General features: G+C 43.5%; 2 protein-coding genes across 2 annotated transcripts; both read left to right on the top strand.

Moving 5' to 3' along the window:
• The first annotated feature begins 984 nt into the window (after nt 1-984).
• On the top strand, nt 985-6,267 carry si:dkey-23o4.6 (retinol dehydrogenase 13). The gene is made up of 7 exons (XM_056379987.1): nt 985-1,148; nt 3,581-3,715; nt 4,315-4,506; nt 4,589-4,750; nt 4,832-4,951; nt 5,137-5,341; nt 5,485-6,267. Exons 1-7 carry the CDS (start codon nt 995-997, stop codon nt 5,588-5,590), a joined length of 1,074 nt encoding a protein of 357 aa, XP_056235962.1. The 5' UTR covers nt 985-994; the 3' UTR covers nt 5,591-6,267.
• Nucleotides 6,268-8,699: 2,432 nt separating this feature from the next.
• Nucleotides 8,700-23,843, top strand: plekho1b (pleckstrin homology domain containing, family O member 1b). The gene is made up of 6 exons (XM_056379986.1): nt 8,700-9,201; nt 11,586-11,732; nt 16,826-16,966; nt 18,152-18,256; nt 19,202-19,300; nt 20,152-23,843. The coding sequence occupies exons 1-6, from the start codon at nt 9,175-9,177 to the stop codon at nt 20,854-20,856; spliced, it is 1,224 nt and encodes a 407-aa protein (XP_056235961.1). The 5' UTR covers nt 8,700-9,174; the 3' UTR covers nt 20,857-23,843.
• The last annotated feature ends 1,609 nt before the right edge of the window (nt 23,844-25,452 follow it).

Here is a 25,452-nt window from a genome sequence, read left to right as displayed (position 1 = left end):
GAGACCGAGATGCACCAAAACAACGCACCAGTCTGACGGCAGGACGCCATTTTGTTTTTGTTGTTTTGTGGCGAGGCGGGGCTACAGAATCTGACGTCACAGGCGGAGGCAGGAACAAAAAAACAAAACAAAGAAAAACGCGTTAAAGTGAAGAAAACAACAGAGTGAAACCAGAACTTTATTAATTCACATGTTTCTACTATTAGATTTTAATATGTTGCAGCAAAACCCAGAGATTCAGACTGAAGACTTTTCAGACCTCTGAGAAACTAAAACCAGAGAATTCAGAATTTTACTCAAAAAAAAAAAAAGATTTAAAATGAATAATCAATTATTGATATGGCTGTCCATTAATTTTAATCAATCAGCTGGTCAATGAATCGACTAATCCTTGCATCTCATAGGAAAATAATAAAAACAGTAACAAAGTTCTGTAACTGAGTAGAATTTTTATGTACTTTTACTTCTAGTTTGATAACCCTCTTATACTGCTTAATTTTTATTCATTTAATTAATTATTTTTATTTTAAAAAAAGTTTTTTGGGGGGGGTATTGTAGACTACTCTTTTTTACATTTTTACTATATATTATATTATTTATATTAATAATATATTTTACATCTAAAACTAACTACATGTTAAAAGGCGTTTAATTATTAGTGTCAGATTTAGTTTTAGCTGAAACCTAAACCTTGTTAGTTTTTATAATGACTGGGTCAGTACCAGACCTTTCATCCGACCTTATTACAGAAGTTATAACCTCAGAAATAGATAAATATAGATAGATTTGCCACTAATCTAAAACACATACTTTTCTTGTGTCCTGGAGAACATGTTGGAGATACCTGGTTTTCAGTGGACAGTGATCCTTCCTGTTTCTGACTGATCCCAGAGCAGCTCTGTGGTGGATAATCTGCTCTAATCTGTTAATCTACCTCCGCCTCCTCCGTCCCTGCTCGGCTCCGTCTCTCCTCAGTCTGTTTGGACCTGCAGGGATGAGAGCAGCGGGTCCGGGAGGATTCCTGATGCTGCCATGGCCCGGGGGCAGCGGCAGTGAGTCGGAACCGGAGATGGAGCCGGGGCCAGGGGAGGAGGGCCGGGGAGGCCTGCTGCTGAGATGTGGAGCTCTGCTGGGACTCACTCTGATCTGTAAGATCTCACCTCTACTTCATAATCATTAACTTCCTGTCTGTGGAGAGTTTTATTTTTAATTTTTTTACTTTAACCTCCTGCAGTGTCTGTTCATGTTCAGATTAATGTCAAACATTATTGATTTATTCTCTTTTGTCTAACTGCTCATCTACAACCCCCCTCTGTTTTACATTTAGATTAAAACAGTTCTAATAATAATTAATAACTTTTAGATTAAAACAGTTCTAATAATAATTAATAACTTTATTTATAGAGCAGTGAACACTAAACAGATTTACAAAGGGCTTCAAACTGTAAAATTGCAAATTCATCGGATTACAAAAATAATTAAAAGTATAATACAGAATATAACATAATAATATGAGCATCATTTATCATAATTTCTTTTCTTTAAATTCACTGAACAATCAATCGACTATTGAAGAAAACTGTCTGTTCATCACTGAAAACTTTACAACAAATAATCAAAACTGAACCAGTTCAGGTCTTTAAACCAGGTTCTGACAGAGTCTCTGCACGAGAACAGAGGACTCGTCAAACCTGACAAATCTGATTTATCAATTGATGTAAAACGATATGAGTAAACCTGGGACATCACGGGTCCCTGGTTCTGATTGTGTTGGTGCTCCATGATGAAGTCAAGCCTGAAACATTCCTCTAACGTTCTCCTCACACTGAGACGGAGAGAAAAGAAGCTGCTGTTGCGGCGGTCTGAGTGCAGATGAAACTAGTGAAACTCAAAGTTCCCACACTGCTTATGACACTGAAGTCACATGTGCGCGCACACGCACACACACACACACACACACACACACACACACACACACACACACACACATAGGTCAACAGTAATCATTATGAGACATGAACCAAATCTACAAACTCTGTGTGAAGCATGAAAACATGAAACAGAGTTAAAGCTGCTGCAGCTGATTATCAGAGGATTGTTATTAACGCCAAATTCCTGCTTCCTGCTGACTCGGCTCTTTAATGAATGAGTGACGTCGCCGCCTCTTTGATTCTTATTGGTCGGTTGGACCTGGTTGATTCTTCACATTCTGCCGGTCTATAGTTTTACATCAGCCCCATGTTTCCTGTTTTTATTGAAGTTTCAGCAGCTCAGTGAAAAATCTTCAACAGGTCAAAGGTCAGTGGTAAAAAAAAAAAAAATCTTAATTCGGCTGTAGATGTGACAGAAAACAGAAAACATCATCAGGATGAAGAAACTGGTGAACTGATGATGACAAACAGTGTCACTACACCCTGTGATCATCACCATGACAACACTGTACTGCAGGAAGTAGGACTGTGTCCTTCTGACAGAGTGGAGGGAGACAGACAGACTGGTCGGTCAGGACCAGCACAGTCTCCAGACCTGAACCACATGGAGCTGGATGAACTGGACCAAAGGTGGAAGTGACACGAGTGTGAACTTCTGAACGTGTCTGATTTCTGTGGTAGAGAGGACAGAGTTCTGCTGCTGCAGGAGTCAGACATAGAAGGTGCATTTCCACCGCAGGAACTTTCCCCAGGAACCAGGAACCTTTTGAGGAACTATCCGCGTTTCAACTGCAGGAACCAGGGTCCAAATTTAGTTCCAGGGTAATTGATCTACCCCTCAAAAAGTCCCTGGTCAGGGGGTAGTACTTTCCAAAGGTTCATGCAATAAAGCACGATCAACAGCAGCACAGGCTGAATCTCCTCCATGTTAACAGGCTGACTGTAGTGTCACACAACCGATCATGCCGGTCTTTTTGTGGAAACGCAGCTTGAGATTCAGTTTAGTTCAACAACAAGATTCAATCATTCTACAAAACACTGAGACACTGAATTATGTCAATTTAAACAACAGCTGGAAAAACTGGGCTGTTCTAAAATCTTTGACTTGGGGGTGAAACAGGTTTCTAAAATCTATGTTTGCTCGGTAATGCTCGGTCAGACGGTAATTAAAAGAATGATGTTCTACATGTTGTGAAATAGACACATCAAACTCCACCTCCACCACCAGTCTGAAAGAAGTTATGTAACTACTGGTACCTGTTGGTTCTGATTTGAACCAATGGGATGGGTGGTGAACCAGGGAAGAACCCGTTTGGGTCAGATCCAGATCGTTTACTATGAATTTGAGGTTTTTCCTCTGAAGTCTGGCGTGTGTTGTTTGACACTGGTCCTGGTGGAAGTCTGTTCTCCACTGATCATGTGTTCTAGTTAAAGATTAGTTTAAACTGACTCCCACGTCAAACATCTGAGGGTTTAATAAAAGTTAATTTGACTGGACGTGAGTCTTTTAGATAATTAACAGCATCATCAGCGTAGACGTGAACATCCCCAACAGAACCAGACTCACTACGTACAATATGTCCTGCTGTTGTTGCTATGGTAACAGCTGTTTTGTGTGTGTGTGTGTGTGTGTGTGTGTGTATACACAGGTGTGGCGGTGTTGAGGAAGTGGATTGCAGGTGGAGTTTGTCGTTGTTCGGTTCGTCTGGACGGAAAGACGATTCTGATCACCGGAGCGAACACTGGCATCGGCAAAGAGACGAGCAGAGATCTGGCACGCAGAGGTCAGAGATTGTGTGTGTGTGTGTGTGTGTGTGTGTGTGTGTGTGTGTGTGTGTGTGTGTGTGTGTGTGTGTGTGTGTGTGTGTGTGCAGGATTACTCAAACAGTCCTGAACCCTCTCCAAACTCGGTGGAGGGATGGGGGAGGGGCCAGAGCAGAACCTATTACATTTAGGGGCAGATCCAGATCATTAACTCAGAATTAGTTTTTCTCTCTGCAGTCTGGCGTGTGTTGTTTGACCTTTGAACCTGAGTGGAGGTCTGCGCCCTCTGAGTGCTTGTAGTTATTAGTTCTTTTCACCTCCATGTTTAAGTTTTCACCTTTCAGCAGTTCCAACAGTTTCATTTGACACATTCAACACAGTTGATTGTTTTTACAGTGTCACATATTGGATTCTGTTTCTAATGCTTTGTTAATGTGACTCATTCAACACACACACAAACACACACGGAGGTCAGAGGTCACTGTAACGCTCAGAGAAGCTGAAACCATCTGAGCTGATTACAGGGATTACTAATGACTGTGTGTGTCGAATCAAACGCACCCATCGGGCCCCTGGAACAATCTGCTCAGTGACCTGGTGTGTTTCTTTTGTTGACCAGGGGCCCGGGTGGTGATGGCGTGCAGGGATCTGACCCGGGCAGAGCGGGCGGCGGAGGAGATCCGACGGACGACAGGAAACGGTAACGTGGTGATCAGACACCTGGACCTCGCTTCGGTTTACTCCGTCAGACAGTTCGCTAAAGACTTCCTGGACAGTGAAGACAGACTGGACATTCTCATCAACAATGCAGGTGAGTCCACCTGTCCGTCTTTACACCTGTCTGTATGTTCACCTGGCTGTTTACCTGTCTTTGTCTCTCCACCTGTCTGTAGGCGTGATGATGTGTCCAAAATGGTTGACAGAAGACGGCTTTGAGACTCAACTTGCTGTCAATCATCTGGGTCACTTCCTGCTGACCAATCTGCTGCTGCCAAAGCTGAAGAGCTCCGCCCCCAGCCGAGTGGTCAACGTGTCGTCCATCGCCCACCGGGGGGGTACGACCTCTGACCTCTGATGTTTGTTTATAATATCTGGAATAATGTTTTTACAGTTGTTATTTGTCGTTGTTTCTTCAGGTCGTATTGACCTCGACGACCTGTTCTTCAGCAGGAGGACGTACAGTTCTCTGGAGAGCTATCGACAGAGCAAACTGGCCAACGTCCTGTTCTCCAGAGAACTCGCCCGACGACTCAGAGGTCCTCGCAAACACCAGAAACATTGCTCATCACAATCAGAATAACTCAAAATTTGACTATTTTTGCACTAAAGGAATTAATTCACAGTAATTCAGCAGGTTCTCCCATTATAACTGTTCAAACATTGAACTTTTACGTACATTGTAGTGAGTTGACACTGACCTCAGATCGTCCTTGTCCTTCAGGTTCTGGAGTGTCGTCGTTCTGTCTCCATCCGGGTGTGATCCGGACTGAGCTGGGTCGTCATGTTCACGGCTGGTTCCCCCTGCTGGGGGCGCTGCTGAGCCTCCCCTCCCTGCTGCTCATGAAGACGCCCGCTCAGGGCTCCCAGACCACGGTTTACTGCGCCGTGACGCCGGGTCTGGAGGAACGGTCTGGACGATACTTCAGGTAGGCATTAGGGGGAGGGGCCTGGAAATACAAAAGCACACCTGCAGGGATGTTTGTGTATTTGTTTGTGTAAATAACTCACTCATTCATCAATTTGATGTCCTCATAAGTCACAGAGATGGGTTTATTGTGTTTGTCTTCAGTGACTGTGCAGAGAAGGAAGTAGCCCCAGAGGGACAGGATGATGTGGTGGCGAGGAAGCTGTGGGAGGAGAGCTCCCGATTGGTTGGATTAAAGGACACATGCTGACCTCTGACCTCTGACCCTGATGTCTGCGCGCAGTAGAAAAAGAGGAAGGGAAGGATCTTCAGATGATAGCGCCCCCATCAGATCTGACAGAAGAAGAGACGACAACAAGCATCAGTAAAATGTTCACTGTGGTTGACAACGACGAGAGCCAATCAGAGGCAGCCTGCAACAGAGTCCAGGATCTGAGCAATACCACTAATATTAATATTAATAATCAATACAGCTTTATTTCTTTGCATTAGTAAATCAATATTAGTGAGTGTGTCAGAGTTGTGTGTTATTGTTTGAAGAATTAGTTTTTTTCTGTCAATTTATTTTCCATAAAAACATGGAACTAAAACTTTATTAAACAGCTGTGAAGGTGTTATTTAAAGAAAATAAAAGTTCATAGTGATGTTATTGAAAATAGAGTCATTGAGTGACTGGACTGAGAACATGGTGTCTGACTGGAGAGTGTTTTACTGTGACCTTTGACCTGTGTGCAGGTCGGAATGATTGTTCTTTTATTTTGAAGATACAGCTTTCTCAAAATAAAATTCAAACACCAACATGTTTCCTTCCTGTTTTATCGTTTCCTTTTATCTTTCTCTTGATTTTAGATTTAGAAAAACGAAATAAGTCGATCTTGTGATGAGATTGTTAAATGATGTGAGTTAAATAAAAGTGATTGACTCAAACCAGAGTTAGATTAATTCTATATAAAGACAGACATCAGAAGTGTATCTCAGTTTGTTTTATAAATCAAGATGTGTGAGGGTGGTGGTCCCCACAAGTATTGAAGACTGGAAATGTCCCCACAAGTCACTTAAAAACAGTCAGACTGCAGGTCTGTCAGTTAAGGGTTCAGGTTTAATTGAAGTTTAGTTCAGTCTGGTTCGACCAATGAGAAGAGTCCTCACATGACTTAACAAACACCTGGTCCCCACAAACCATAAACACTAGTCTGTGTGTGTGTGTGTGTGTGTGTGTGTGTGTGTTGGAATTTAAAGTCTGATCATAGCGGTTACCGTAGAGACCAACAGGTTACATGGGCTGTCAGATGTCAGAGGTTGCGCTGGTTCTGTTGACAGGTGGTTAGCATGGTGGCTAACTGCTGTTAGCTCCTGATATTATGCACACACAGCAGACAGGTGTGTGTGTGTTTCAGCTGTTGTACAGTCAGCAGAGTCGTCGTGGAGATTTCTCTGCAGCTGTTACACACACACACAAACACACACATGCACATGCACACACACACACACACAGAGTTTTCATCTCACACACAAACTAAATAAAATCAACCAGGGAACGCTGTGAATGATTTTACATTGTTGAAGATCTTTCTCATATCAGATCATATTTTCATTCACCTTTTCGTGCACCTACGATAAAATATTTATAATTCTTACATCTGTCGACCGTAGCGAGGTCAACGAGTCTGACTGAACAGCAGCAGGATGTGAACGTGTTTTCATCCACACAGCTCCTTCATCTGAATGAATTATGTGACCTCAGCTGTCACTCCCTGTAGGAATATGTCAGGAGCTTCAGTCTTTATAGAGCTGAAACAATTACCTGATTAATCAATCAACAGAATACTCTGATATTGATAAATCCTTTAAGTTGTAAAAGTGTCTGTTTTTCACTGTTCCTCTCTCTACAACTAGACTCCACGTCGTGAGGTGTCCGACATCTGTTACTGACTAATGAAGAAAATAGAGCTGATGAGCCGATGAGTCAGCAGGTGGCAGCAGAGTCACTGTATCAAGGTAACGAAGGTGAGCGTCATGTGACCTGACTCTGTGAAAACCCACAGATGTTTCTGTTCCATGAGTCCTTGTTCCTCTTCAGACGCCGTGTCACAGGCCTGAGGAAAAACACCACGCCACATTTACGGCGAGGACAACGAGACGGATCGAAACACAGAGAGGAAACATGAAGCGAACTGATTGAGGAATTAATGACCAGATTATAAATCAGATTACAAGATGAGGATGATGATGTGCAGGTAAAACAGGTGTTTGACCAACAGGTAATCCCAGATGTTAAATCTGTCTCCAGGTAAACACACAATTCAACATAAAGATGTGAAGAATAAATTCCCAATAATAAATTAACGATCAATAAATATTCACTTAGATCTAAAGGGGTCTTCATTTAAACCTCAGTTCATTCATTTACACTGAGTCGTTCACATGTTCAGCTCCTCAAAGACATTTAGAAATTGATCACTGTCCAGAACCAGAACCAGAACCAGAACCAGAACCAGGTCATGTGGTTCTGTCCAGGAAACAGTGTGCTGTGTGTCTTTAGTGAAGCGTGTCAGTAGATGTTGTGTTGTTGTTGTTGTGTCAGTAGATAATCTCCAGATCAGCCTCTCTCTCTCAGTCTGACCCAGTTTGAGTGAAACTGACTCCAGATCAGAGTTTAGCCTCAAAACATCTGCCAACATCCAGACCACACTGAACCGGATTACACTGATCCAGATCTGAGCTGAGGATCACAGACCAGCTCCAGACTGATCCACCTCATCCTCCACTCGAAGACCGAGGACAACCCCCCCCCCACCACCTCACCCCCCTGGTCCTGCTGCTGCAAACCAACACCAATCTGTTCCAGAACCACAACAGACCCGTAGACCTGATGGTCCAGGTCCAGCCCTGATGTTCGTCATGAGGCCTGGCTGATGTTGGATGGTGTTGAGCAAAGCTGGATCACCAACTGGGCGGAGTGGACAACAGCCTGGGGGTCCAAACCCCCCCAGATCCACTTCATACTGTACCATCATATAACAGGCTCTTGATCCTCCACCCTGAGGTTCTGGTCTCGTAGAGGACTCTCAAGATGTTCTAGTTTAAATTCTCAGAGAAAAGACTTTGTTCTCCCTGAGACCCAGACCCAGACCCAGACCCAGACTCAGACTCTGGACCTGGTTTTGTCTGATCAGCAGTGAAGAACATGATGATCATAATAAGATGGAACCAGTTTGACTTTAAACAGACTTCAGCGGTTAATAACTAAAATCGTTTTATTTAATCAATAACCATTTAATTAATTGCTGGTTCTTTGGTGTGGTGGGGGTCAACAGCCCCCCCACCCCCACCCCACCCCAGGAGGGTGGGCTGAGGTCAGGACTCAGACAGCTGATGGAGGGACACAGTCTGCATCATCATCATCATCATCATCATCATCATCATCATCATCATCCCTGTGTGCTGCAGTCGGTTTCTGCCGGTGGGGGACGCTGTGGGGCTGCCGAGGAGCCGCTGAGCCAGCGGGGAGTCTGGAGGAGGAGGAGGGGGAGGAGGAGGGGGAGGAGGAGTAACCGGACACCGACTCCCTCAGCGGCTCCTGGCCGGTCAGTGCGCAGCGGAGCCCGGCGACAGCAGCACAGAGCAGCGGGGCGACGAGCGGAGTCAGACCGAGGATCAACAGCTGAAGAACGGCGGAGGCTCCGGTCTCCCGCCGGACTTTTACCGCTTTAACCCGCTTTTATCTTCTTCTCCCGCCGCTGTGCCGCGCTCTCAGGAGAAATAACGGAGTTACCGTGAAAGTGGGTGAAGTACCGACACCGGTCCGCCGCCGGCAGCCTGACAGCCGCCAGCATGAAGAAGAACAATTCGGGGAAAAGGGTGAGTGTTAACGGAACCGACATGGGCCACCGGCGGCTCGTGACGGTCGGTTTTCTAACGTTAAACCGAAGCTCGAGGAACAAAAGCCTCTATGATTACTTCTACGCCTTTATTCTGAAGGCAACAGCGGCAGCGAGTTGGCTGAAGACCCGACTTCCGCTTTTCAGAATAAGGGCGTTATTGATGATTTAAACGGTTTAAAGTGAGGAAAAGATTAAATATTATGGACAAAGATGATTGATGAGAAGATGGTGGGAATCTGACCGAGGATCTAATCACCCTGAGAGCCGAAGAGAAAACAGAGCAGATCCGGTTTCACTCCGTTACCGGGAGAGCAGCTGAACTCACGTTACAGCCGTTAAACGGACTCACACAACAAACACAAACACGATCAGACAACAGATGAAAACCTCTGAGAACAGAGGGATTACAGCCTTTTAACAGTTAACACGGTTTCATGTTGTTTGTCTGAACATTTAACAGCAGCACAGGAACAGAAGGAATTTCAAATTAAATTAAAAAAATTAGGAAATCACTTAAAAAAAATTGAATCTAATTCTATTATTTTATTAAAAAGCTAAACTTAAATCTAAAGATTTAATATATGATAAAATATACAAAATAATACTTGAAGTTTGAAGTTTAGCACAATGTACTGTTGTGACCTGGTTGTGACGCTGTTACCACTCAGTAATTAAATATGATTATATCACAAATAATAAAACAAATAAATGACTTAACAAAGTTCAGTTTAAAACATGTCACAGTCTCCTTTAGTTTGAGCTGAGTATTAATACTAATACTACTACTAATGATGATGATAATAATAACAACAACAACAACAATAAAAATAGTAATAATAATAATAATAATAATAATAATGAGTAGGAGGTGCAGTTGTATTGTTTGATTCCTGTCTGAAGGTTCAGACAAAGTTTATTGTGTATTTGATGGTTTGTGTTTTTAGTTTCTGTTCTGACATTAAACTGATTTTTCTACTGAAAAAAAAACAGATTTTTTTTAACCTCTGAATGTAAATGAGAAAAACTCTGAATAAAACTGATGACGATTGAAATCAGAAAAACTGACAGTTTTCTGTCTTTACTGTTTCACACTCAGGATGAGCTCAGATGTGTAGATGTGTAGTTGTGTACAGAGTTGTGTAGTTGTGTACAGAGTTGTGTAGATGTGTAGTTGTGTACAGATATGTGTAGATGTGTAGTTGTGTACAGAGTTGTGTAGAAGTGTAGTTGTGTACAGAGTTGTGTAGTTGTGTATAGAGTTGTGTAGTTGTGTACAGAGTTGTGTAGAAGTGTAGTTGTGTACATAGTTGTGTAGATGTGTAGTTGTGTATAGAGTTGTGTAGTTTTGTACAGAGTTGTGTAGTTGTGTAGCGTGTTGTTGGTCAGGTGGCTGGAGACGCTGAGGCTGCAGGAATGTGATGAATCTCCATGACAAAAGACTCAAATGTTTGAGTGTGAATGAGAGAGAGGAGCTTTATTCTTCTCTCTGACTCACAACAACAACACACAACAACACACAAAACAAACACACGTCTCAACTTGATCGGGATAGAGGAATATCTCCTCAGCAGGAGCCGTCTTCACTCTCACATTGTCATTAATGATCTTGTCAATAAAATTTGGTTCAGACTGTATCAGCTGATCTGGTTTGTGATTCTGATATTTAAGTTTGTTGATCAGAATCTGCTTCATGTGTAAAAACAAGCGTCACATCAAATGTTTCAGATATTTAGAACTAAATCGGTTTTTATTCCTTCACATTAAAAGGTGAATTTAGTTCAATCAGCTGATGCTTTGAAACAACAGTAAAATATTATTGAACAGTTTGAAGATCAAACTTTATTGATCCTCCGGGGGAACTGATGACAAACATGTACAGATAATAAATCAAATGTTAAAAGTTCAAGTAATTAAAATATTTTACAGACTTCATTTTATTAGATTTATTTTTGAGTTGTTATCATTTTTAATGTTTAATGTGTTTGTTTATGTTTATGTTTTATGTTGTATTTGTTTTATTTTCATTTAATTTATATTTATTTATTATTTATATTTAGTATTTTTTATTATTCATTGTATATTTATTCATTTGTATATATAAGGGAAATTCATTATTTTTATTATTATAATTATTATTATTGTTTGACATCAAACTTTTCTCTTCAGTAAAAAAAACTAAAGAATTTGGTGAAGATAAAAAACAGAGAATTTGCTCTCAAACGTTTCAACTAAAAAGACAGAAGAAGAAGAAGCTCAAGAGTCTGAGCAGCTGAAAGCACCGGCTGTTACAGTCTGTTTCAATAAAGGGTTACATTTTTCACCTGTCCTGACTCTACTTCCTGTTTCCTGTTTCCTGTTCAGGGTCCACAGGACTCGGCGTCGCAGAACCTCCAGCCAGATAAAGTGGGCTGGATCAGAAAGTTCTGCGGGAAAGGGATCTTCAGAGAGATCTGGAAGAACCGGTTTGTGGTTCTGAGAGGAGATCAGCTGTTCGTCTGTGAGAAAGAGGTAAGTAAGGGGGGCTAAGTGACTCACACCTGCCACTCTGTCAGCTGACTGATTATTGATTTATTGTTGGAGATGATCAGCAGCAGATAACTGACTGCTGTCACCTCGTTAAGAGCTTTAATTATCGCCACGGTAACGAGTTGTCACGTGATGCTCCACATCATGTGAGATGATTTCTTTTGCCTGTTGTGCAGCCCTACTGTCAGAGTTCTAGTGAGTTCTCTGTCGTGTCTGTCGGGTTCCTCGATGTTCTGTAGTTGCTTTGGTTCTGACTTGAAACAGAAAGTTTCTCCTCGATTTTCTACAGTCGACGTTCTGCAGGAGTCGAGTTTCAGTCCGAGCTACAGACACACAGAGAGCTCCGGTTTCACTGCTGTAACACAGGACGGAACGTCCTCACAGAACCTTTATCATAGACAGAGCATGCTGATAGAACCTTTATCAACTACAAAACAAGCTGATAGAACCTTTATCAAATACAGAACAAGCTTATAGAACCTTTATCAAAAACTCAGCATGCCGGTAGAACCTTTAACATACACAGAACATCCTGATAGAACCTTTATGTAACACAGAACAAGCTGAAAGAACCTTTATCAAACACAGAACATGCTGATAGAACCTTTATCAAACACTCAGCGTGCTGATAAAACTTATATCAAACACAGAACATACTGAAAGAACCTTTATCAAACACAGAACATGCTGATAGAACCTTTATCAAACACTCAGCGTGCTGATAAAACTTATATCAAACACAGAACATGCTGATAGAACCTTTATCAAACACTCAGCGTGCTGATAAAACTTATATCAAACACAGAACATACTGAAAGAACCTTTATCAAACACAGAACTTGCTGATAGAACCTTTATCAAATGCAGAACATACTGAAAGAACCTTTATCAAAAACAGAGCAAGCTAAAAGAACCTATATCAAACACTCAGCGTGCTGATAAAACCTATATCAAACACAGAACATACTGAAAGAACCTTTATCAAACACAGAACTTGCTGATAGAACCTTTATCAAATGCAGAACATACTGAAAGAACCTTTATCAAACACTCAGCGTGCTGAAAGAACCTTTATCGAACACAGAACATGCTGAAAGAACCTTTATCAAATGCAGAACATGCTGATAGAACCTTTATCGAACACAGAACATGCTGATAGAACCTTTATCGAACACAGAACATGCTGATAGAACCTTTATCAAATGCAGAACATCCTACTAGAACCTTAAACAGAACATCCTGTTAGAACCTTAATCAACTACAGAACATCAGAGAACGTCTCAGAGCGTCTCAGCTGCAGGAAAACGAAGCATCCAGATTTTTTCAGGAAGTGATCTGTTTAATTTCTTCAGTTGCTCTCTGACATCACTCAGACCTCAGCGTCACATGACCATCGAAGATCTATGAAAACTGTCTCAACACCAAATACGGACTCGTCTCAGTCTCGTCCTCTCAGGTTTCTGTTTCTGTGAAGGTTTGATTCGTGTGAAGCGTCTTCCGTCACCAGATTCACTTCCTGTCCGACCAAGAATAGAAACTCTGTGTGAGACCAGAGAAACCACACACACACACACACACACACACACACACACACACACACACACCACACACACACACACACACACTCACACTCACACACACACACACACACACACACTCACACTCACACACACACACACACACACACACACACACACACACACACACACATGCATTGACCACGTTTGTTGTTCCTGACAGAATTAAACTTCCCCTTACAGTCGACAGTTTGAGGTTTCTCAAGTCTCTTCCTCTTCAGGCTTCAGCAGAAGTTTGAGTTTATTATTTATTTTTGATCTTGTCATTAATCAACTGATTAGTTGACTAATTGTCTCAGGGCACTTTTGTCTCTAGTTTTTTTGTCCATCGTGATCAAACATTCGTTTCTTTAAAGGTGAAGCAGAGTTTTCTTTTCTTCAGCTCGTGTTGTCTTCAGTTTTAAACCGAGACGTTTCTTCACCATGAGGACACTGTCTCCGTCCTCACCACCTCACGTCGGTTTGACAGTTCAGATTTGGTTTTAAGGTTCCGGGTAGAAGCAGGGTCTGGTTCGGGTTCTGGTTCTGGTTCTGGTTCTGAGTTGGGGGCCTGGGAATGCTTTATGTCAATGAGGGTCGACACAAGTACAAGGAGATGTGTGTGTGTTGTATCAGTGTTAATTTCGGACTCATTTCCTGGGTAATGACATCATCAGTGTTAAAGAGTTCGTCTATGAAGTATGATTGTGACAGGCGAAGAGACGGAGACAGATTTTATTGATCCGAACTGTTTGAAGTTTACAATCCTTTATCAATAAAAACCATAATGAGCCACAGAGTTTCAGTCAGTCAGTGAACACACCTTAAAGGACTGCGGGTGTGGCTACTGCGTCTTTATCACCTCACAGGTAACACTGGGTTTTATCTGTGTGCAACGTTCACAGCCAACAGTTTGTTTGTTGTCGCGTCATGTCACGTTACATGTTGAGTAAAAAGTAAGAACGAGAAAGTGAATAAAACAGTATTTAAATAGTAATTTTAAATAAAAATGTGTAAACAACATAAAAAGTATTGACATAAAAGAATCATATGATAAATAAAACAGTTGACGCTCTCATCACTGTGGGTGTGTAGTTCAGGAACCAGGTGGCTTGTGGGTAAATACTCTCTGTACCTGCCAGTCCGGATGCTCCTGCACCGTGAAGAGTCTCTCAGTGAGGCCCCTCCCCCTGCCATCCAGGTCCTGATGAGAACACGACATGAAAGGGTTAAAATCCCCTCGTCTTACTGTCAGCTGTTGTGTGTGTCACATGGTGATGTAACATGAGTGACAGGTGGTCCAGCCAATCAGAAACATGAAGCCAGAAACACAGTTTAACCTCCGTCTGCTGAGGCTGCTAATCCAGTGTGTGTGTGTGTGTGTGTGTGTGTGTGTGTGTGTGTGTGTGTGTGTGTGTGTGTGTGTGCCATGTTAAGCCTCAGTAATCCTCTGTCAGCATCAGTGTCACACATGATGATGATATGTACATACATCTGTCTACATGTGTGTTACCATGGAGACGTCTCTACGGCCCATAATAAGCGGTGCAGGTAAAGTCACATGATAAATCCAGATTAGACTGATGTCCAAAGGTCAGAGGTCACAGACTCGTTATGTAAGAGGCTCCTCTGAGACTGAACTGAATATTGATTATTGATCGCCTGACTGGTGATGCAGGCAGAGTGACATCAGCAGGAGGAGGGAACAGCCCGAGGCGGCGACTGACCTCACTGTGTGGTGGGCGTGGCCTCTCTCCCAGGAAGTCTCAGTTTAAAGCTGGTGAATAATGGATGGTGTTTCCATGGAGATTAATGAGCTGAGGTTTACCTGCTGCAGGAGACACACCAACACCTGCTGAGTGTGTGTGTGTGTGAGTGTGTGCGTGTGTATGTGTGTGTGTCTATGTGCGTGTGTGTGTGTGTGTGTGTGTGAGCCATTCACCTGCAAACTCCAGATATCTGTCGATGAATCTTCAGGTGGATCATCTGGGTCAGTGTGTGTGACTGTTCTCAGTCAGCTCTGCTGGTCTTCCTCTCTGTGTCTCAGACCTAGAAACATGAACCAGAACAACCAGCTGATCCACCGCTCACTGTCACACACCTCCAGAATCCAGACCACGATCCAGAAAGTCCACAGAGACTGCCCAGAACCTGAACGAGAGAGAGAGAGAGAGAGAGAGAGAGAGAGAGAGACAGCTGAAGATGACATGTGTTGAAACCAAACCCCCTGTTTCTACCACACACACACACACACACACACACACACACACACACACACACACTCCAGCTCTGTTCTTTTAAATCCGAACTAAAAACTTTTTAGTTGAGCTTCTTCTTGAATGGACAGACTGTGTGTGTGTCTGTTTACATATGTGTGTGTGTGTCTGTCTGTTTACGTGTGTGTGTTTGTGTGTCTGTTTACATGTGTGTCTGTGTATCTACACACAGATTTAGTATTTGAACGGACACAGTACGGTGGCCCAGACAGCTCAAAACACTGAGACTAAAAACACACAAACAAATTCAGAAAACATCTCTGACGATACGAGCTGCAAATACAATAACAAACAAATCCACAGACGCCTTGAACCCGGGACACGGTTGTTTCGTCTGTTTGCATTTTGTGTTCTTCGGTCACAGGGAGTTGAGCTCTCCGGGCCATCGTACACACTGACCCAGGAACAGGATGTCCGTCCCAGACTCGGATCAACGTGCATCAGTAGGAAAATGAGCCGAATGTTGTTTTTCTATTTAAATCTACTGAAGGACGTTTCCATGTCCGAGTGTTCTTCTACTGGATTTGACTGGATTTACATTTAGTTTGTTTCTTTAAAGAACCTGCAGCAGGATGAGGAAGGTTCTCATGTCTCAACACTCAGGACACATTTAGCTTAGCTTAGCATAAAGACTGGAGACAGGGGGAAACCATTAGCCTGGCTGACACTGATTAACATGTTTTATCTTGTTTGTTTGTTAAGTGTAAAAACAAGCTAGCGGTTTCCCCTTGTTTCCAGTCTTTATGCTAAGCTAAGCTAACCAGGAGCAGGAAGAACTATAAACCTTGAGCTGGTTCTACTTTTCTTCTTTAATCACCTTTCATCTCTAATATCTTCATCATCATCTTCATCATCTTCATCTGACAAGAAGAAGATTCATGTAAATGTTGAACTTGCCCTTTAATGAATTATTGTTGCATTTTTAACTACATCTCCCATGAGTCTTAGTGAGCTGGAGCTGTTGAATGAAAACAATGAATTGTTTAAATGTTGAAATGTCTTAGATATTGACAGAAAGCTCAGGAACATGTATATTTTCAGAAAGGCACATTGAGTGACAGAATCCATAGAAGAACAGGAACTCACCTGGAAGTGGGCGGGGCTTTCCTGCTCAGGTCAGATTAACATAAATTCACAGGAGATGTCTCAACGATGCTCCGCCTCCTCGCTCTCTCAGGACACCTGACTCAACTGTCATGCTGGTGAGCTGACCTCTGACCCTTTACCTGTGTGTGTGGTGCAGGTGAAGGAGCTGGGTCGGGCTGACGAGGTTCTGGACCTATCGGACTACGAGCGCTGCGAGGAGATCCGCAAGAACAAGAGTCGCAGCAAGAAGAACCACAGCAAGTTCAAACTGCAGCGCTGCAGCTCGCCGGGCAACACGGTACACCTGTCTGTCTACCTGTGTGTCTGTACACCTGTCTATCTCAAAAACACGACGGACATTGAACTGAAGGAAACATTTTCATTAACATACAATAGATATCTGCAGGCCCTCAAATACCCAGCATGCTCTGGGGGAGAGGATCGGGTGTCCTTCAGACTGGGTGGCAGTTTACACACATAGACATAGACACACACACACACACACACACACACACACACACACAGTATGTCTTTCTGTCCTAATGAGGACCTTCAATGACATAATGCATTTCCTAACCCTGAATCAAACCTTTCAAGGTCGACCTAAAACTCAGATTGGTCCTCACACACACACACACACACACACACACACACACACACACACACACACACACACACACACACACGGCCATCTGGTGATGTGTCTCCCACTGAGGTTTCAGAAACTGCAGTGTCGGGGGGGGCTGTGATAGGTCATCCAGTATTCTAATGTGTGATGTCAGCAATTTTATCCAATCACTGTTCATCTGTGAAAACCTGAAACGTGATAAAGAGTTTTTTTGTCCTTTTTCTGTCATAAATGAGAAGAAAAATATGAAACTATTTTAAAATAACATGTGTCATCAGACAACAACTACAACCCAAACTATTGGATGCTAACAACAAATAATCTTAACACCAAGATAAATGAGTGTTACAAATATCTAACACCTAACACATAATATCTATCACGCTATAACAAACTAACGAGGAGCTAGCATGATTAAAGAAGCTAACAACAATCAAATAACAACTTAACCACAAGCTAACACATGCTAACAGCAAAAAACAATATAAGCTACAACTAGCTAAAACAAAAGAAGCTAAATACTAAGAATCAATAGAAGGTATGATTCAAAGATGAAAACAGTAAAACAACAAGGTAAAAAAAGGTATCAAAAATTAGCCTAAACCTCTGAATAACAGAGAAACAATCTAAAAACAAGTTAGCAACAGGCTAAAACAAGCTAACAGCTATCTAGATAACATGCAAAAATACTTGTTAATAACCACAAAGAAACAAAAAAACAGAAAGTTATAACCAAACTCGTAAACAAAAACTACTTATTGGCAGTTAACACGTGTAAACAAAGCAACAAGCTAAAGCTAAACTATAAGCTAACAGTGGTGTAGCTGAGGGTTCACCTGTATGTGTTTGTTGCAGGTTCCTAACCTGGTCTTCCTGGCTGTCAGTCCGGAGGAGAAGGAGTCCTGGATCAATGTCCTGAACGCTGCCATCACCAGAGCCAAAAACCGAATCCTGGATGAGGTACGTACATAAACTCATCTTCATCATCATCATCATCTTCATCATCATCATCATCATCATCGTCATCATCATCATCATCCCTAAGTGGCCTCCATTAGTCTGTTACAGCAGGTCTGAGGACTGACTGTTTAAAAGATCAGGTGTTATTCTACAGTTTTCTACTGTCAACAAATCACGTGTAACACAAAGTGTTTGTCCGTCTCTCGACCCTTTCTGACTTCCTGTTTGTCTTAATCGAACAAACAGAGGATTTGTTGGAGACTATTTTAGTCTGTCACTGCTGACAAAGTGCAACAGCTAACTTCCTGTAGTGTTGAACCACCCGTGGTTATGTTGCAGTTGTCTACATGTCTGTTTTTTAGAACGTGTGAGTTCCTTTTACTGCGGTGTTGTCGTGTTTATTTCAGTGTGTGCGGGCTGCCGTCTGCTAACACAACATTCAGTCAACAACCTTCCCCTTTTCCACCCGTCAATACTCCGATCAATAATCTGATCGATCATGTTTCTCTCTCTCTCACACAGTGTTCCAGGCTGAAAGAAGCCTCTCATGAACCTGTGCCACATTCATGTCGTATTGATGTTGTGGTGTTTTCCATGTCGACAGCACCATGAAGCAAACAGTATTAATATGTAGGTGAAGCAGCAGCTACAGCCTGACAACAAGATGACATAATCACCATGACAACTGGTGAACACCATGTCATGCAGCTAAAAGCTCAGGGAAAAGACAGTAAATGAGTTTAGATTATTTGTCAGAGCTGACTTTGTACCTGTAGAAGCCAGAGTTTGATCCCAGCAGCACCTGGTGGACGTTAGAGGAACTGCAGATGAATCATGTCAGCGGTCATCAGGGGTCAGGTCGGAGGTCACACAGCAGTCAGTCCCAGGCCCTTTAACATTCACAGGTCACGTTGTGAACATGTTTTCTTTGTGCTGATGTTCCAGGTGACAGTAGAAGACTCTCACCTGTCTCACCTGACTCGAGATCGAGTGAAGATTCCTCACAACCGCCGGCTGCCGACCAGAGGCCATCTGCTGGCCGTGGTCAGTATAATGCTCCTCTTCATCATCACCTCCTCTTCCTCCAACACTTCCTCCTTCCTCTTCCTCTGTGGGAAGCTCCTTCATCATAAAACCACATTACATGGTCTTCATCAGTAGATTCAGCACTCACCGGTTCATGCTCAACCAGAGAAACAACATCAACTCAAGGTCCACTTACTGACTCCCTTCTGGAGCGTTGGTCCTCCTGGTTGAGAGTCGTTTCCATGACAACCGAGCAAACTGAACATGTGGACATATGATGCAGATTTATTTATATAGTGTCGTCTGCAGCAAAATGATCATATATCGAATCATCTAATTAAAGAGCCCAGTGGTAACTAGAGCTGGGATCATTAGTTTAATCAATTTATTGATAGATTGATTGACAGACAAATAATCTACTTAAACTGTTTTATAATCAATTATCATTAATTATCAAAAATACTGAAACAATTAAAATATTCTCTGACTCAAGCCACTGAAATGAGACGAAAATAATAAACTGATCATGACAATAATTGAGTTGCAGCCAGAATAACAACAGTCCAGAACAGAGTCAGTCCAGAACAGACCCAGTCCAGAACAGACCCAGTCCAATAACAGACCCAGTCCAGAACAGAGCCAGTCCAGAACAGACCCAGTCCAGAACAGACCCAGTCCAGAACAGAGCCAGTCCAGAACAGACCCAGTCCAGAACAGACCCAGTCCAGAACAGAGCCAGTTGAGAGTCAACAGTTGTTCATGAGAACCAAATAAACTGAACTGAAGCACAGATAAATTCATGTTGAAGTTTCATACAAATGTCTGAACGTGTTGTTAGTGATGTCACTTCCTCCTCTTCCTCTGTTCAGGCCTCGACGTCCTCCTCAGACGGGATGCTGACTCTGGACCTGATCCAGGAGGAGGACGCTCTGTCTCAGGGAGCCAACAGCTGCAATGGTTTTAGGGCCGACCTGGACAAGTCCCACCTCAGTCCAGACTGTCCCAGGTCCAAAACTGATGGTGCTCTTTCTACCAGGGCCGCTGAGGCTTCTGGGAAATCCCAGAGCCTTCCTCGTGAGGTGGTGGTGGTGTGGGAGAAAACGGGTCCTGGACAAACACCTCAGCCAGGAAGAGGTTTGACGACGGCGGAGAAAAACCGCTGCGCCTCCATGGACGAGATCTTGTCACACTCAGAAACTAAAGCTGCTAAGAACAAGAATACGCCACTGACCCGTTCTCCGGCCTCGACACCGCCCGGTGCCACAACCCCCATCAGCCAGCTGCAGGAGCTCATCAGCCAGAAGCTGGAGAAGACAGAGCAGCTGCTGACGGAGGTGCGGGGGGAGGCTGACGGGGAGCACGGGAAGGTGAAGCGGAAGGAGGCGGCTGAAGTGGCGCAAGGCGAAGTGGAGAGACTCCTGAAGGAGGCGGCGGCGGCCTGGAGTCAGGCCCGCGAGGTGCTGGAGGAGGTGAAGGAGCTAAGGGCGCTGTACCGACAACTGGACTCCTCCTCCTCCCCCCTCACCCCCTCCAACAGCACCAAACTAAACCCAGACCACAAGAGCCTGATGTAGACCGGAGGTCCTGACTCACTGGTACGACCCGGTTCACGGTCTGGTCCCAGACTTCACACGAAGCTGCTGAGAACTTGACAAACCACTTTTAAATTATTCGGAAAAATGCAGGTTTAGATTTTCAGGAGGAACCAGGACCAGGACCAGTTTAGCTAAAGCCACGCCCCTGTAGGAACCTTCAGCTAAAGCCCCGCCCCTTATAGGACCCTCATGTAGCGTCTCTTTCAGTTGCACAAAGGAAACACTTGGTTCCTTCTCAGAAACTCTGACGTCTCTGATTGGAGGGATGAAAATGTGCCAAGGAGAGTCAGAGGATGAAACCTTTAAATACTTGATTGTTTTTGTTCTTTTTCTCTGGATCCGTTTTATTTTTCTCAAACATTCACAGTTTCTCTGTGTTGTTGTGTCTGTAGAGAAGTGTACAGATGTTTTATGCAGCTGGACTGAAGGATCAGATGACGGTACTGATGCAGGTTCATATGAAGGAGGACTGATCTGGGTGAGACGGTACACGACGTCACGTTCGTCCAGAATCAGCTGATGATTCCTGGGATAAAACTGTGGCAGGTCTCTTATTTTGAAAAGACATAAAAGAGATCAGCTGAACTGATAAGAGTCGGGAGCGGGGATGCAGTGTGTATTAGGGAATAAATAAATGTGATTAAATATTCAAACCTTTAGGTTCAGGTACTACCTTTTTCCAGAGCTTTTGACTCTATCTCATGGCCTTCTTCTTCCTGCTCAGTTGTGATTAATGAGTTGGCTCCAGCTTTGTTTGTGCCTCACCTGGTTGGTGCCTCAACACCTGGTTTCTGGTCTGGGGTTCAGTTTCAGGACCAGAACCAGAACCAGAACCATCTGGAGGAAGATCATGGAGGCCGTCCTCATCATCAGTTAGCATCTCCTGTTAGCATCTGACAGCAGCACTATACTTAAAGACACATGAGGAAGATTCAGTGAAGAAGACAGTGAGATATGGTTGAAAGCTCTGGGAAAAGCTGGTGAGTAAAGGTGTTGTGCAGGTTTGTGATCAGCAGGATCCACAGAGACCCTCAGACCCCTCGTCAGGTCGACTGACAGCGTGTGAACCTCCTTTACTCTGTCTGATCAGGATCAGATTCAGATTCAGATTCTGGACCAGGATCTGGATCAGTTTCAGGATCTGGATCAGATTCAGGATCTGGATCAGGATCTGGATCTGGATCAGATTCAGGATCTGGATCTGGATCTGGATCTGTCAGTCTGGAGGTGTGACAGTAGGCGGGGTTTGAAGGTCTCTCTCAGACTCTGTTTAATCACAAACGACGATGTCATCATCAGTGATCTGAGCTCCGTGGATGACATCATCATCAGGTCTCCTCTGAACCCGGCCCCTTTGGTCTGTGGGTTTCGTTTGGGTCCAGGTCTGGTTCAGTTGGGGGTCCAGCTGCTCGGGTCCACTCCTGCTCAGATCCAGTTTGTAAATACAAACACACACAACAGTTCGTTTACAGCAGGTGACAATCTGTCGCTGAGCAACAACATCCAGCAGCACAGAGGCTGGTGATGTCAGCAGAGTCCGGTTCGCCGGGTCCATTAACTGCTGAGCTTCGTTCAGGTTTTGGTCTGAGCACAGAGATCAGACCTGGTTCAGGTACGAGGTTTTGGAGCTGATGAATTCCAACAGCTGCTGTTTCCTTCTCAAACCTGCAGAACCAGACCTCCTGGGTCCAGGTCTTCTTTGTGAGTGTGAAGGTTTTGTCAGACACTGAGGTCTGGACTCGGGTCTACCTGAGAACAGGTGACAGCAGGTCCTGATGAACGAGTGCCACCGCCATGGTTTCACACACGGATGAACATCATTGATTATTGAACCTCCATCAGGTCTCTGATCATGTGTCGCTGTGTTTCCTGTTTCTGGGTGAATCTGGTTCTGAAGGATCTGATCTGAAGTCAGTGAAACCTGAGGATCAAACTGTTTGTTACAATCACTGACTTTAATGAGGAGACTTTTATTTTTTTAAACCAGACTTTTGTACTGAACTGGTTCCTGTTCTGTGTCGATGAAGATACTGAAGGAGACACACACACACACACACACACACACACACACACACAGTATTTTTGTAACTGATGTTTTTACGGTGTACAACAGACATCCTACAGATGTTCTCAGCCTCTCCAGATGTTGCTATGATGCAGTTTGAAGAAGAAGAGATTTACCTGTGGTCCAGGTGTTGGACTGTGACTCTTCATGGTCTTAAAGGAACAGTTCAACATTGCGTGACTCCCAGTCAGGTGTGAACCCGCCTCAGGTCCATGTCCAGGTCCAGGAGGCGCGGGCAGTCCACCACAGACCAGCACCTGTAACCACCACAGAGGGAGCACAGGTGTAAGACCCCTAACCCCGCCCCCCACCTCTTAAATGAATTCACACATCATGTTCCTGTGTATGAACTCACTTGAAGGTCATGAATCACCCAATCAGAGTAAAGTGTTGTTGCCATGACAGCAGGGTTCTACCAATAATCTAAAGTGATAATGACTCAGACTGAGTCAGGTCTGGTTCTTGCTCCAGACCGGCTGTCTCTGTAGAACTGGACCAAAACCACAAATTTTGAGTTCTTCTTCAACTGTTCCCCCCTGTGTACAGTCTTTATGCTAAGCTAAGCTAGGCTAAGCTAAGATAAGCCAACCATGCCCTGACTCCAGATGTGAGTCTTTCTCTACATGTTGAACTGTTCCTTTAAATCACAGATAAAGAGTTTCTATTCCACTGATCACAGATCTGTTCTGTGGATTCTCGTCTTGTTGATCCCGACCGATCTGGTCCGGACTTAAAATGGTGGATTGCTTCTTTAAATGTTTTATTCTCAGTCTTCCTGTTTTTCTGTGGCACTGAACAGCTGCTGTAGCCTTAAACCAGAGTGGATGCTGGGGGATGTAGTCCAGTAGTGATGTGAAGCTGGTGATCAGTTCATGTGCTAAAATAAAACCTGCAAACTGAACCTGGATCAGTGTCTCATTAACCAGGCATTAATTAGACACTCTGTGTGTGTGTGTGTGTGTGTGTGTGTCTGTGTTGTTGCTAGGCAACCAGGAGTCCTAAACTGACACTCAGCTGAGGTGTATGACATTTTCAGTTCACACCTGCAGACAGAACACTCACCTTTCTCTGTTAAAGGAGCAGTCAGCTACTTTTCTGTCGGTCCGTCTCTCATTGTCCCCACATCTGTGTCTCTCAGCTCTGAGCTCATTGGTTCCTACCGAAGACATGAATCTTTAAGACAAGCAAACGCACGCACACACACACGCACAAACACACGTCGTAACTGTGCTTCAGTCTCTGGTTCATTGAGAGATTTACCTGTCGTCATCTAATCCAGGCGTTGGACTGTGGACACAGGTCTCTGCTGAAACCACCTGGACGCAGCCTGAAGGCGGGAAACAGAGAACCTCCAACAGAACAACAACAATAACAATTATAGCTGCTGGCAGCAGTTATCTGGGTCCAAGCAGCTAGCAAGCATTTAAATACCAAATGCTTTAATTGCATGTTTGCTCTACACTTTACTTTTAAAAGTTTATTTTAGATTAATAAGATAAATAACTTGTCATCAGCATTGTCAGTGGATGATTTAGACGGAGTTCCATGAGCATCAGATGAACTTGCACTAGTTTGTTTTGGGTTTACGTTTAATCATTTGAAAATGGCTCAAAGAGCAAGTGTTTTTAGAGCAGAAGAGAGAAGATGCAGAAGATTTTAGAGATCAAAATGACTAATTAATTTTGGCAGTAGTTCAAGTTGTTTCGAGAAAATTGCACCAACGCATATTTCACTATTATAGCGCCACCTATCGGACAATTAGTTTAATTTTTGGTGCCTGAGTAGTGGGTAGAATCTGCAACCAATCTGACAGTTTGATGAATTTTTCTCCAGGAGTTTTTTACAAACAACTTTAGCAGAGAAAGAAAGAAAAATACTTTCTTTGCTACTTGGACCCCTAATAATAAAGATTCTACTACTGAGAGTGGGAGTAATGATAATAATAATAATAATAATAATAACAGTATCAGCAGGTGATGAGCTGGATCAGGGGGCAGTAAATGGTCTCGTCTCAGATCCAGAGACCTGCAGAGAGGGACAGGAGGAGAGAGAGAGAGAGAGAGAGAGCACAACACGGACAGGTAGAGGGGGGGGAGCTTCAGCGCCTGTGTCATTGAGCTTTGTGTTTGTTTGTCTGCAGCTGATTTGTTTGTCAAATCAAAACAAAAATATTTACATGAAGAAGAGAGGCTTCGTCCTGCAGCTGTGATTTACTCTTCACTGACACTGAGCACTGTGTTAGGAACAGAGTGAACAACCAGTGTTAGTGAGGTGTTCCTAATAAAGTGATCACTGAGGGTTTCTACAGAACTACCCAGTACTGAGGTTTAATACTGTAGTCCTCAGTAGTGTGTGTGTGTGTGTGTGTGTGTGTGTGTGTGTGTGCGAAGCCCCGCCCTTCACAATCTTGTACTTCCATATAAGGAGAAAAGAAAACCTCACACACACACTCCTGCTGAACATGTGTGTTAATGACAGCAGCTGGTGAGGAGTGTGTGTCATACTGACTC

This window comes from Seriola aureovittata, chromosome 7 (assembly GCF_021018895.1).
Source record: "Seriola aureovittata isolate HTS-2021-v1 ecotype China chromosome 7, ASM2101889v1, whole genome shotgun sequence".
In the NCBI taxonomy this organism is placed as follows: Eukaryota; Metazoa; Chordata; class Actinopteri; order Carangiformes; family Carangidae; genus Seriola; species Seriola aureovittata.
This window is presented reverse-complemented; position numbering and strand designations above follow the sequence as displayed.